The sequence below is a fragment of the Pleurodeles waltl genome, unplaced genomic scaffold (genome assembly GCF_031143425.1).
Source record: "Pleurodeles waltl isolate 20211129_DDA unplaced genomic scaffold, aPleWal1.hap1.20221129 scaffold_54, whole genome shotgun sequence".
NCBI lineage: Eukaryota > Metazoa > Chordata > Amphibia > Caudata > Salamandridae > Pleurodeles > Pleurodeles waltl.
In genome coordinates, this window is record NW_027150248.1 from 620,389 (window position 1) to 634,487 (window position 14,099).

General features: G+C 48.6%; 1 protein-coding gene across 4 annotated transcripts in view; it reads left to right on the forward strand.

Annotated features, from left to right (window-relative positions):
• The window catches only part of LOC138278706 (CD5 antigen-like), a 306,796-nt gene that overhangs the window by 21,211 nt on the left and 271,486 nt on the right, over nucleotides 1–14,099 (forward strand). For 3 of the 4 annotated variants that reach the window (XM_069219281.1, XM_069219284.1, XM_069219283.1), the window contains exon 3: nucleotides 6,245–6,568. In XM_069219281.1, coding sequence (XP_069075382.1) covers nucleotides 6,245–6,568 — 324 coding nt within the window. The remainder of the gene's footprint in view (nucleotides 1–6,244; nucleotides 6,569–14,099) is intronic. The other variant, XM_069219282.1, reaches the window with a different exon arrangement.

Consider the following 14,099-nt stretch of genomic DNA (forward strand, 5'->3'; position numbering starts at 1 on the left):
TGATGATGCATGTGAAACTTTGTGGTATGCAGCCAAGCCTTGGTAGCTGCAAAACATGCGATGCACTGGGAGGCAAGCTCTTACCTCCACCAAACTTGCACAGCTGGACCAGGGGACCGCTGCGACCACTTCAGTCCACCACCTGTATTGCAGGATGCACGCAGCTCCACTGGAGAGGAGATCCACGCCACCGGTCGTCGATGCAGAGGGTGCCTGCTGAAGCAGGGGGGTGACTCCTTCACCCCAAGGGAGATTTCTTTGCTCTTCCTTTGTAGGCTGAGGACAGGCTGTCCTTTGAAGATACACGACTAGGAAACAGTTGCAGTTGCTGGCTGAAGCTGAAGAAGTTACAAAGTTGTAGAAGTCGTCTTGGCCTCTTTGTTGCAGTTTGTAGAGTTCCTGGAGGGGCCAGATGCAGTTGCTTCGGTCAGAAGTTGAAGTAGGGGATGCAGAGGATCTCTGCTGGAGTCTTGCAATCCACATCTAAAGAAACATCCAGAGGAGAGACCCTAAATAGCCCTGAAAGGGGGACTGGACAGTGAAGTGAGTGTCCACCTATCAGGAGGGGGCTCTAAAGTCACCTGCCTGGCCTGGCCACTCAGATGCTCCCAGAGTGCCCTGCCCATCTAGACATCAAGATAGCAGAACCCAGGGACACTCTGGAGGAGCTCTGAGCACCACCCCTGGGGTGGTGATGGACAGGGGAGTGGTCACTCCCCTTTCCTTTGTCCAGTTTAGCACCAGAGCAGGGACTGGGGGTCCCTAAACTGGTGTAGACTGGCTTATGCAAGAAGGGCACCAAATGTGCCTTTCAAAGCAAAGCCAGTGGCTTGGGGAGGCTACCTCTCCAAAGCCTGTAACACCTATTTCCAAGGGGAGAGGGTGTAACACCCCTCTCCCAAAGGAAATCCTTTGTTCTGCCTTCATGGGCTTGATCAGACCAAGCAAAAGGAAGGCAGAAACCTGTCTGTGGGGTGGCAGCATCTGGGCTGCCTTGAAAACCCCGGAAGGCTGGTATGGCAGTACTGGGGATCCACTGTGGAGCCCCCAGAGTGCATGGAATCATAAAACCAATGCTTGGGTTAGCATTGGGGTATGATTCCTACATGTTTAATACCAAACATGGCCATTTTCGGAGTTACCATTGTGAAGCTGTACATAGGTATTGACCTATGTACAGTGCACTCGTGTAATGGTGTTCCTGCAGTCATGAGGTCCGGGGAAATAGCCCTGGGTAACTTGGGGGCACCTCTGCTAGTTCAGGGGTGCCCTCACACACAGATACTCTGCACCCAACCTTCAGGGTTGGAAGGCCTAGTATATGGGTGATTTATAGGTGACCTAGGTACAAAATACTAGGGATTTATAAGGAGGCACCAGAATGCCAATTGTGGGTGAGATACTGAGTTAACAGTATTTAATGGAGTGAGCATAACTACTGGGGTCCTGGTTAGCAGGATCCCAGTAGACACAGTCAAACACACTGACAAACAGGCCAACAGTGGGGTAACCGTGCTAGAAGAAGCTATCTTCCTACACAAGGACAGGGCTGATGTCATATATTTTTAGAGGTGGTGCAGGGGTTTTGCAGTAAAGCTTCTCTGGGAGGGCTGGAGGGTTGCTCCAAAGTTACTAAAACAGGGCCGGTATGCTTGTCTGTTTTAGTGTTTCCACAGAGAGGTACTTTTACCTCTGGGAGTTCAGCTGTGGTAGCTGTAGACTCCTTTGGTACAGGTTCCACCCTAGGAGAGGTGTCTCCCACCACAGGAATGGTATCCTTAGTGGTATGGTGGGGAAGGGATACTTTGATACCCTTTTTACCTGTGGGGCAAGGAGAATCCTGAGACTTCAGGGGTCCTTCTCTTCTTTGCTTTTTCATCTCACTTGATATTAAAGGAAGCAATTCCTTGAGTATGCCCAGCATGGATGCATGGGTCTCTACTTCAGCCTGACCTGAGGCCTCTAGGTCATTTCCTAGAGAGTATACAGGTAAGCTAGGTGACACTACCACCTGCTTAGGGCCAGTAACTCCACCCCAACTAAGTTGCACTACAGCTAAGGGGAGATGCTGAGTGGAGTTGTTGACATCAGTAACCTGGTACTTCCGTCCAAGGAGCTGTTGTGCAGGTGACACCAAGTTTTCAGTCATCGAAGTGATACTGGCACCTGTGTCCCTGTAGGCCTATGATTGCACCAAAAGTGAACCCGACCACACCTTTGATTTGACTATTGCCAGTAGTCCCACCACTATTACTACTACTACTAGGGGCACTAGAAGTGGAAGCAGGTGTTGTAGTGGTAGTAGGCTCAGGGGCTTTACCTGGACAGGATGTGTCCCCTGGACTATGGCCTTTATTTCTGCACACATAGCACCAGGGCTTTTTATTTTGTGAAGAAGAGGAAGAGGTATTAGTCCCACCCCCAGAGGTGTTGTTTGAAACGGACTGGGAATCCTTACTTTTTTCTTTCTCCCCAGCCTTTTCACCAGACTTACCATTCTTCTTCTTTTCTTTGTCACCCCCTGCATGAGCTTTTTTGCTCACCCGTGTTCTGACCCATTTGTCAGCCTTCTTTCCCTATTCTTGGGGAGAAGTCAGATCTGAGTCTACCAATTATTGGTGTAACAAATCAGATTCACAGCTATTCAAAATATGCTCTCTCAGAATTAGATTATATAGACCCTCATAGTCAGACACTTTGCTGCCATGTAACCAACCTTCTAAAGCCTTCACAGAACAGTCCACAAAGTCTATCCAATCTTGTGAAGACTCTTTTCTGGTGTCTCTGAACTTGCTCCTGTATTTTTCAGTGGTTAAGCTAAACCCATCCAAGAGTGCATTCTTAAGAATGCTGTAGTTGTCTGAGTCTTCTTCTCTGACAGTGAGAAGTCTATCCCTCCCCTTGTCAGAAAAGGACAACCACAGAATAGCAGCCCACTGCCTATAAGGGACCCTCTGAACTTTGCAGGCCCTCTCAAGTGCAGAAAACTACTTGTGAATGTCATCCTCCACCTTGTATGGGGGAACAGTTTTGTGTAAGTTTCTGGAGTCAATGGTGTTCTCCCTAACTCCATAACTCCTGAAACTGCTGCGGCCACCATGGGGTGCTAACCCCAACCCCTGCCTTTCCCTTTCCACAGCTAAGGCCTTCCTATCTACGGCTAGCCGTTGCAGCTGCAGCCTCAGACTGGCCTCCTCCACCCTCAGCTTTCTGAGCTCTCTATTTAAGGAGCATTCACCTGGAGTGGAACCTTGGGATCCCTCAGAAACTGAGGTGATATGGAGATGTGCAGAAGCAGATCTTTCCCTAGGCTTAGTAACCCTGACTACCTGCCTTTTGGAAGTGAGGGGAGCCCTGCTTGTGTGACTACCCCTCCCACTCCCAGAAACACTAGAGGGTTTGCTAGGTATTGCATCCTTGGAAGTACACTCCCCTGGAGATGGAAGATCCTTTTCTATCTCTAAGGTTGTAGACGTTTCCTCCTCCTGACTACCAGTCTCATCCCTGTTCAGCCTGGAGAAGGAGGTTCAATAGGAACTCCCTGCTTGGGTTCTTCCCCACACCTAGCTTCCTCTTTGAACATATCTCCCTTAACGTCTTAAAGGTGAGATCCTCATATTGAGGGTGTACTACCTCAGAGTTAAGTTCAGCTGTCGACGTGGTGTGGTATGAGTGTTAATGTAGTGAAAGTGAGGTAACCTACTCTACCTAACAATAAAGGAAAAAAACTTTTGCACTAGGTATAGTGTATAGCTCAGAGTAATCTTTCCTGTGTAAAGCACCGGTGACGGAGTGATAAGGATTTTGCAAGTACTTATCCCACCGCTGCCATCAATGTAAGAGGCTGACCTGGTTTGTAGTGGGTACCTAAGGTACTTACACCTTATACCAGGTCCAGTTATCCCGTATTAGTGAAATGTAGGCAGTGTCTAGAAGCTCTCTAGTGGTAGAGTGGATGAGCAGCCAAGGCCTAACTATGAGACATGCAAAGCTCATTCAATACCACTGTAGTCACACAGTACTCACACACATGAAAGAAAATACCCAGTGTTACAAAAATATAGGTAATTTATTTTAGTGACACAATACCAAAAATACCATTAGAGACTAAGGGGGTCATTATGACCCTGGCGGTCACTAGACCGCCCAGGTCACGGTCGCGGTCAGACCGCCGCCAAAGTGGCGATCCGACCGTGACATTATGACAGTGGCGGAGCCGCCATGGTCGAACCGTCTACACCGCCCGGCTGCCTGGGTAGCAGGATCCCAGTATACACAGTCAAACACACTGACAAACAGGCTGCACAGCTATTGAGCGATCACCTTCGGGGAGGAATTGCCTGCTTGTTTAGTAGAGTGAGCGGGTGAGCTAGAACTTACAACGTACCCTCACAAATCTCCATCTCTGTCTTTGCAAGGATGGTACACATAGGCACATTCCATCACTATAATATATCTCCTCAGATGTGGGAAATTGGGTTACTGGTTGTGGGGGGTGAAACCCTACTCAAGCAGCTACCACAATTCTTGTCAGGTTGAAGTCACAAATAAATCCTAAATAAACCTGTGCTTAACGCTCTAGTAGTTTGGCACAAAGTAGTCAGACTTTTTTTTTTTTACATTTTATTCCTTTTGGTAACATCAGCACAGGAAACGAACACACATTGCAGTCCCTAAAAGGGGCCCCCAGGGGGCCAGAGGCAGTAAATCTCTCCTCTGTGTGGAACCTCTTCCCTCATCTTAGGCGCTCCCCAAGCTGACTCTGTGGTATTTCCACCATTTCCCTCAAATTTTGGAATGTTTCTTGGGGCATCTATGTGCTAAGTAGATGGGCTCTTCTAATTTCACACATCTGAATATACCTGTTCTCCATTTCCTCGGTTGGGGGGGAACGGTGGGGGGCATCTGGCACCTTCTCATGCTTGGTGAGGCACCATTTTGCCAGTAGCATTCCCAGACCTACCGGAGGTCTGTCACCCCTTTGGCTAGCCAGGTTGTCCAGGAGACTAAGCAGGGCAATTTTTGGGGAGGCCTCAATGTCAGGCGCAGCACCTTCAAGAAGGTCCTGATTATGTTCAGCAGTATCATTGACCGGGCAGCCCAGCATCATGTGGAAAAAGTCTCTCATGCGCTTCTGGCCCACTAGCAGCATTTAATTTACAGGCCCTGAGTACATGCAGTGGTACTTTACTAGGGACCTATAAGTAAATTAAAAATGCCAATTGGTTGTGAGCAAATTCCACCCTTTTTAAAGGAAGAGAGCAGAAGCACTTTAGCACTGGTTAGCAGAGGGAGAGTCCTAAAAACCAACAAAAATTAGTTCAGAAAGCAGGAGGGTGAAGGCACCAAATGTGGGAATGACACTGCAGAAAGGGCCAAGTTCAATATGGGGTTATCATATCCATCCCATTCCATTGGTTACGTTTTTTCTCCACAGTATTTTTTAAAGTGAATCCCCCACTCTTCTTGTCAACATACTTACTTTCTCTCTCAATGCCACTCTAATGTGTGTGACAGCAGTTTAAGTCCTGTGAATATCCCAACCCCTCTCCTTGACTTTCGTTTTTAAAAGTTCTGTGTCAGAAATTCCTACAATTTTATGTTTTGTGTTGCACATTTTTATATTTTATTTGCATAATTCTTGTATCGTCTTGCCTGATGCACTGAAAATGGTTGATTGGAAATGGAAGAATCAGGTAAAATCCTCTGCCCAGGACAACTTGACCCAGAACAATAGCTGCTGACGCGTTAATAAAACTCAAATGTGTAAATGTGGCAGATTTTCAACCAGTGACAAGGACAAGGTACAATCTTGGAGAGAAGCCAGAATATCCATCCGCCAGCCTCAGACCACTGTCTGCCCAAGAATGCATGGGAAGTCAGTGTGCGAATGAAATCTACTTGTCACCACTGAAGTCCCACTGAGTGCAGGATTATGCCACAAATCCTGGGAGACTAATCTGTTGTGTGGTTGTTTCCCATCATGTGCTTTCTACTCAATTATATGTAACGAGATTGAGGTGTGAACACTTTAGAGGCATTTATTAATAAAGAACAGGATGATGGGAGCTGACCTCTGACCTCAGAAGAAATCAATGTCTGTGTAAGAGCGATTAACACCGCTTTCTTGGCCTGTCTCTGTCGCTGTGTTCCTCTATTCTTGCCAGTCAGTGGAACAATATTAATGAAAACAGGGAATAAATAACATTAATGTATAACTATAAATATATATTCTGTTTCTTAGCAGCCTACATCGCTCGTGTTCGACTGACAGGCTCCAAAGCCCCCTGTGCTGGGGTTTTACAGGTGATGGCGATTGGCCGATGGGAAAGAGTCTGTGACAGCCAATGGGACCTGCAGGACGCTGCTGTGGTGTGTCAGGAGCTGGGATGTGGAGTTCCCTATTCAGTCCCTCCAGCCTCAGCCTTCGGGGCAGCAATGACTGACGCAGTTGTGATTACTGATGTCCAGTGCAGAGGAGATGAAGGCAGCCTGTGGCAGTGTCCACACAGCACCAGGATACAGCGCTTTTGTTATGACGGGAGGTTTGCAGCCGTGAACTGCACAGGTAAGGACCAAACCTCCTCCTCTACAGCACTTCTTCACCCTCAATCGAGTGTGATTAAACCTCCTCTACAGCACTTCTTCCCTTTCATCCAGAGCAATCACACTTTCTCCTACTGCACTTCTTCTCTCTCCATCCAGTGTGATTACACCACTTCCTTTAGCACTTCTTCCCTTTCCCTCCAGTGTGATTACACCGCTTTCTACAGCACTTCTTCCCTTTACCTCCAGTGTGATTACACTGCTTCCTTCAGCACTTCTTCTCTTTCCATCCAGTGTGATTACACCACTTCCTACAGCACTTCTTCCCTTTACCTCCAGTGTGATTACACCGCTTTCTACAGCACTTCTTCCCTTCACCTCCAGTGTGATTAAACCGCTTTCTACAGCACTTCTTCCCTTTACCTCCAGTGTGATTACACTGCTCCCTACAGCACTTCATCTCTCTCCATCCAGTGTGATTACACCACTTCCTTAAGCACTTCTTCTCTCTCCATCCAGTGTGATTACACCACTTCCTACAGCACTTCTTCCCTTTACCTCCAATGTGATTACACCACTTCCTTCAGCACTTCTTCTCTCTCCATCCAGTGTGATTACACTTCCTCCTACAGCACTTCTTCCGTTTACCTCCACTGTGATTACACCTCCTCCCACTGCACTTCTTCTCTTTCCATCCAGTGTGATTACACCACTTCCTACAGCACTTCTTCCCTTTACCTCCAGTGTGATTACACTGCTTTCTAGGGCACTTCTTCCCTTTACCTCCAGTGTGATTACACCGCTTTCTACAGCACTTCTTCCCTTTACCTCCAGTGTGATTACACCGCTTCCTACAGCACTTCTTCTCTCTCAATCCAGTGTGATTACACCACTTCCTTCAGCACTTCTTCTCTCTCCATCCAGTGTGATTACACCGCTTCCTTCAGCACTTCTTCTCTCTCCATCCAGTGTGATTACACCACTTCCTTCAGCACTTCTTCCCTTTACCTCCAGTGTGATTACAGCACTTTCTACAGCACTTCTTCCCTTTACCTCCAGTGTGATTACACCACTTTCTACAGCACTTCTTCCCTTTACCTCCACTGTGATTACACCTCCTCCCACCGCACTATTTCTTCTTTTTCCATCCAGTGTGATTACACCACTTCCTACAGCACTTCTTCCCTTTCCATCCAGTGTGATTACACCTCCTCCCACCGCACTTCTTCTCTTTCCATCCAGTGTGATTACACTTCCTCCTACAGCACTTCTTCCCTTTCCATCCATTGTGATTACACCGCTTTCTACAGCACTTCTTCCCTTTCCATCCAGTGTGATTGCACCGCTTTCTACAGCACTTCTTCCCTTTACCTCCAGTGTGATTACACCTCCTCCTACCGCACCTCTTCTCTTTCCATCCAGTGTGATTACATCTCCTCCTACAGCACTTCTTCCCTTTCCATCCAGTGTGATTACACCACTTCCTACAGCCCTTCTTCCCTTTACCTCCAGTGTGATTACACCGCTTTCTACAGCACTTCTTCCCTTTACCTCCAGTCTGATTACACCGCTTTCTACAGCACTTCTTCCCTTTACCTCCAGTGTGATTACACCGCTTCCTACAGCACTTCTTCTCTCTCAATCCAGTGTGATTACACCACTTCCTTCAGCACTTCTTCTCTCTCCATCCAGTGTGATTACACCGCTTCCTTCAGCACTTCTTCTCTCTCCATCCAGTGTGATTACACCACTTCCTTCAGCACTTCTTCCCTTTACCTCCAGTGTGATTACACCGCTTTCTACAGCACTTCTTCCCTTTACCTCCAGTGTGATTACACCACTTTCTACAGCACTTCTTCCCTTTACCTCTACTGTGATTACACCTTCTCCCACCGCACTATTTCTTCTTTTTCCATCCAGTGTGATTACACCACTTCCTTCAGCACTTCTTCCCTTTCCATCCAGTGTGATTACACCTCCTCCCACCGCACTTCTTCCCTTTCCATCCATTGTGATTACACCGCTTTCTACAGCACTTCTTCCCTTTCCATCTAGTGTGATTACACTGCTTTCTACAGCACTTCTTCCCTTTACCTCCAGTGTGATTGCACCTCCTCCTACCGCACTTCTTCTCTTTCCATCTAGTGTGATTACATCTCCTCCTACAGCACTTCTTCCCTTTCCATCCAGTGTGATTACACTTCCTCCTACAGCACTTCTTCCCTTTCCATCCAGTCTGATTACACCTCCTCCTACAGCACTTCTTCCCTTTCCATCCATTGTGATTACACTTCCTCCTACAGCACTTCTTCTCTTTCCACCCAGTGTGATTACATCTCCTCCTACAGCACTTCTTCCCTTTCCATCCAGTGTGATTACACTTCCTCCTACAGCACTTCTTCCCTTTCCATCCAGTCTGATTACACCTCCTCCCACAGCGCTTCTTCTCTTTCCATCCAGTGTGATTACACCGCTTTCTACAGCACTCACTTCTTCCCTTTCCATCCAGTCTGATTACACTTCCTCCTACAGCACTTCTTCTCTTTACATCCACGGTGAGTACACCTCCTCCTATAGCACTTCTTCTCTTTCCATCTTGTATGATTACACCTCCTCCTACAGCATTTTGTTCCTTTATATCAAGTGTGATTACACCACCTCCCAAAGCACTTCTATTTCCATCCAGTGTGATTACACCGCCTCCTACAGCACTTCTTCTCTTTCAATCATGTATGATTACATCCACTCCTACAGCACTTTTTCACTCTCAATCCAGTGTTGTTAGACCTGACAGCCTTAGAGTGATCATTCCCCAACTTTTTGCCTGCCTCCCTTCACTTTTCTGACACTGTTTTTGCTGGCTTTAGGGCTCTGCGCACTTTACCACTGCTAACCAGTGCTAAAGTGCATATGCTCTCTCCCTTAAATATGGTAACATTGGTTAATTCCCAAACGGCATATCTGATTTTCTTATAAGTCCCTAATAAAGTGCACCACATGTGCCCAGGGCCTGTAAATTAAATGCTACTAGTGGGCCTGCAGCACTGGTTGTGCCACCCACATAAGTAGCCCCGAACCATGTCTCAGGCCTGCCATATCAGGGACTGTGTGTCCAGTTTCACTGCCACTTCGACTTGGCAATTAAAAGTCCTTGCCAAGCCTTTTCTGCATATAAGTCACCACTAAGGTAGGTCCTAGGTAACCCATAGGGCAGGGTGCTATGTGGTTAAAAGGCAGGACATGAACATATGTGTTTTATATGTCCTGGTAGTGAAAAACTCCTAAATTTGTTTCCACTACTGAGGCCTGTTCCTTTCATAGGCTAGCATTAGGACTGCCCTCAGATACTTTTTGAGTGGTCGATTGTGATCTGAAAGGGGTAACCAGGTTATATTTAGTATGGCAGGAATGATAATAGAACCTCCTGCTTACTTGCTGTAGGAAGCTGGCCTGATGTGTGGTGGGTACCTATCGAACCTACACCTTGTATCAGGTCCAGGTATCCGCTTATCAGTGTAGTGTAGTCAGTGTCTAGAAGCCAGGCTCTCTCGAGGTAGCTGTGGATGAGCAGCCAAGGCTTATCTAGGAGACATGAAAAGCTCATGCAATACCACTGTAGTCACACTTAGGGGGTCATTACAACCCTGGCGGACGGTGTTAAAGGTGCGGTAATACCGCAAACAGGCCGGCGGACAAAAAAAGGGAATCATTACCGTGGCGGAAACCGCCAACATAGACAGCCACTTTAACACTCCGACCGCCACGGCGGTACAGACAAGCAGCGCGGCGGTCACCGCCAACAGACAGGCGGGAGACAATGTACCGCCCACAGTATCACAACCCGTCAATCCGCCACCGTTTCCGGGGTGGATTCACCGTGGATAAAAACACGGCGGAAACAGCTTTTGCAATGGGAAAACGCTCACCTTCTACACATCCCACGAGGAAGGAGGACACCATGGAGCCGGAACTACAAATCCTACCTGCCCTCGTCTTCCTGCTCATTTACGAACACCAGCAACGGCGGCGGCGAAGACAATGGTGAGGACTGCACCTACGACATAGGGGAGGGGGGAGGCAAAAGTCAGGGACACACACACGCAACACCCCCACCCTCACCCTCGCACATTACAACACACACACCAATGCATTTCCCAACATCACAGGAACAACCCACAACCCCCCCGGAAAAATGCAAAGACCAAAGGAAATCAGTTAAAAAATTGTAATGTATCAAAATACAGTTACCAAATATATACAGATATATATACACATTCCAGATTTTATACATTACGAGAAGTAGTGCAGGTATGCACATATCAATGTCCGTGCACCACTGGGCCAAAAATGCATGGGCGAGGCCCACATTAGATACCTGTCCACAAACGGAGAGAACACTGCTGGGGCATCAGATAGAAATACAACAGGCACCTCAGGGGGAAGGGAAGTGGGGGCACCTCAGCCAGATGACAGCACCACGCCAGATCCACGACAGGGCTCCATGCCCACTGTTCCATCCTGGGGAGTGCAAAGCCACAGTCTCTCAAGTCTCTACAGTGGGTGGTTTGCCCACTGTACCATCCTGGGGGGTGCAAAGCCACAGTCTCTCAAGTCTCTACAGTGGGTGGGTTGCCCACTGTTCCATCCTGGGGAGTGCAAAGCCACAGTCTCTCAAGTCTCTACAGTGGGTGGGTGTAGGAGGCTGGCTTGGCTTGTAGTGGGTACCAAGGGGTACTTACACTCTGTACCAGGTCCAGTTATCCCTTATTAGTGTAGAAGAGGTGTTTCTAGCAGCTTAGGCTGATAGAAGGTAGCTATAGCAGAGCAGCTTAGGCTGAACTAGGAGACATGCAAAGCTCCTACTATACCACTTGTGTCATATGCACAATATCATAAGAAAACACAATAAACAGATATACTAAAAATAAAGGTACTTTATTTTTATGACACTATGCCAAAAGTATCTCAGTGTTGTAGAGGGTCGCTGGGACTGTAAGAAAACAGTGAGGGTTAGAAAAATAGCCCACCCCAAGACCCTGAAACGTAGGTGTAAAGTGCACCTATATTCCCCAGAGAGCACAGAAGTCGTGATAGGGGAATTCTGCAAGGAAGACCAACACAAGCAATGCAACCAAAGTGGATTTCCGGACGAGAGTACCTGTGGAACAAGGGGACCAAGTCCAAGAGTCACGACAAAGTCGAGAGTGGGCAGATGCTCAGGAAATGCCAGCTGAGGGTGCAAAGAAGCTGCCACCAGATGGTAGAAGCTGTGGATTCTGCAAGAACGAAGAGGAATAGGAACTTCCCCTTTGGAGGATAGATGTCCCACGTTGTGCAGAAGCTTGCAGAGGTGTTCCCACACAGAAAGACCGCAAACAAGCCTTGCTAGCTGCATGGGTCGCGGTTAGGGTTTTTGGGTGCTGCTGTGGCCCAGGAGTGACCAGGATGTCGCCACTTGGATGAGGAGACAGAGGGGGTACCCAGCAAGACAAAGAGCCCAATCAGAAGCAAGCAGCACCCGCAGAAGTGCCGGAACAGGCACTACGAAGAAGAGTGAACCGGAGCTCACCCGAAGACACAAAAGGGAGTCCCACGACACCGGAGGACAACTCAGGAAGCTGTGCACTGCAGGTTAGAGTGTCGGGGACCCAGGCTTGGCTGTGCACAAAGGATATCCTGGAAGAGTGCACAGGAGCCGGAGCAGCTGCAAATCACGTGGTACCCAGCAATGCAGTCTAGCGTGGGGAGGCAAGGACTTACCTCCACCAAACTTGGACTGAAGAGTCACTGGACTGTGGAAGTCACTTGGACAGAGTTGCTGAGTTCCAGGGACCACGCTCGTCATGCTGAGAGGGGACCCAGAGGACTGGTGATGCAGTCTTTTGTTGCCTGCGGTTGCAGGGGGAAGATTCCGTCGACCCACGGGAGATTTCTTCAGAGCTCCTAGTGCAGAGAGGAGGCAGGCTACCCCCAGAGCATGCACCACCAGTAAACAGTCGAGAAGGTAGCAGGATCAGCGATACAAGGTTGCAGTAGTCGTCTTTGCTACATTGTTGCGGTTTTGCAGGCGTCCTGAGCAGTCAGCGGTCGATCCTTTGGCAGAAGGTGAAGAGAGAGACGCAGAGGAATTCTGATGAGCTCTTGCATTCGTTATCTAAAGAATTCCCCAAAGCAGAGACCCTAAATAGCCAGAAAAGGAGGTTTGGCTACCTAGGATAGAGGATAGGCTAGCAACACAGGTAAGAGCCTATCAGGAGGAGTCTCTGACGTCACCTGCTGGCACTGGCCACTCAGAGCAGTCCAGTGTGCCAGCAGCACCTCTGTTTCCAAGATGGCAGAGGTCTGGAGCACACTGGAGGAGCTCTGGGCACCTCCCCTGGGAGGTGCAGGTCAGGGGAGTGGTCACTCCCCTTTCCTTTGTCCAGTTTCGCGCCAGAGCAGGGCTGGGGGATCCCTGAACCGGTGTAGACTGGCTTATGCAGAGATGGGCACCATCTGTGCCCATCAAAGCATTTCCAGAGACAGGGGGAGGCTACTCCTCCCCAGCCCTGACACCTTTTTCCAAAGGGAGAGGGTGTAACACCCTCTCTCTGAGGAAGTCCTTTGTTCTGCCTTCCTGGGCCAGGCCTAGCTGGACCCCAGGAGGGCAGAAACCTGTCTGAGGGGTTGGCAGCAGCAGCAGCTGCAGTGAAACCCCGGGAAAGGTAGTTTGGCAGTACCCGGGTCTGTGCTAGAGACTCGGGGATCATGGAATTGTCTCCCCAATGCCAGAATGGCATTGGGGTGACAATTCCATGATCTTAGACATGTTACATGGCCATGTTCGGAGTTACCATTGTGACGCTGTACATAGGTAGTGACCTATGTGCAGTGCACACGTGTAATGGTGTTCCCGCACTCACAAAGTCCGTGAAATTTGCACTGAACAATGTGGGGGCACCTTGGCTAGTGCCAGGGTGCCCACACACTAAGTAACTTAGCACCCAACCTTTACCAGGTAAAGGTTAGACCTATAGGTGACTTATAAGTTACTTAAGTGCAGTGGTAAATGGCTGTGAAATAACGTGGACGTTATTTCACTCAGGCTGCAGTGGCAGGCCTGTGTAAGAATTGTCAGAGCTCCCTATGGGTGGCAAAAGAAATGCTGCAGCCCATAGGGATATCCTGGAACCCCAATACCCTGGGTACCTCAGTACCATATACTAGGGAATTATAAGGGTGTTCCAGTATGCCAATGTGAATTGGTGAAATTGGTCACTAGCCTGTTAGTGACAATTTGGAAAGCAGAGCGAGAGCATAACCACTGAGGTTCTGGTTAGCAGAGCCTCATTGAGACAGTTAGTCATCACACAGGGAACACATACAGGGCACACTTATGAGCACTGGGGCCCTGGCTGGCAGGGTCCCAGTGACACATACACTAAAAGAACATATATACAGTGAAATAGTCTCTACAGTGGGTGGCTTGCCCACTGCCATATCCTGGGGAGTGCAAAGCCACAGTCTCTCAAGTCTCTACAGTGGGTGGGTTGTCCACTGTTCAGTCCTAGGGA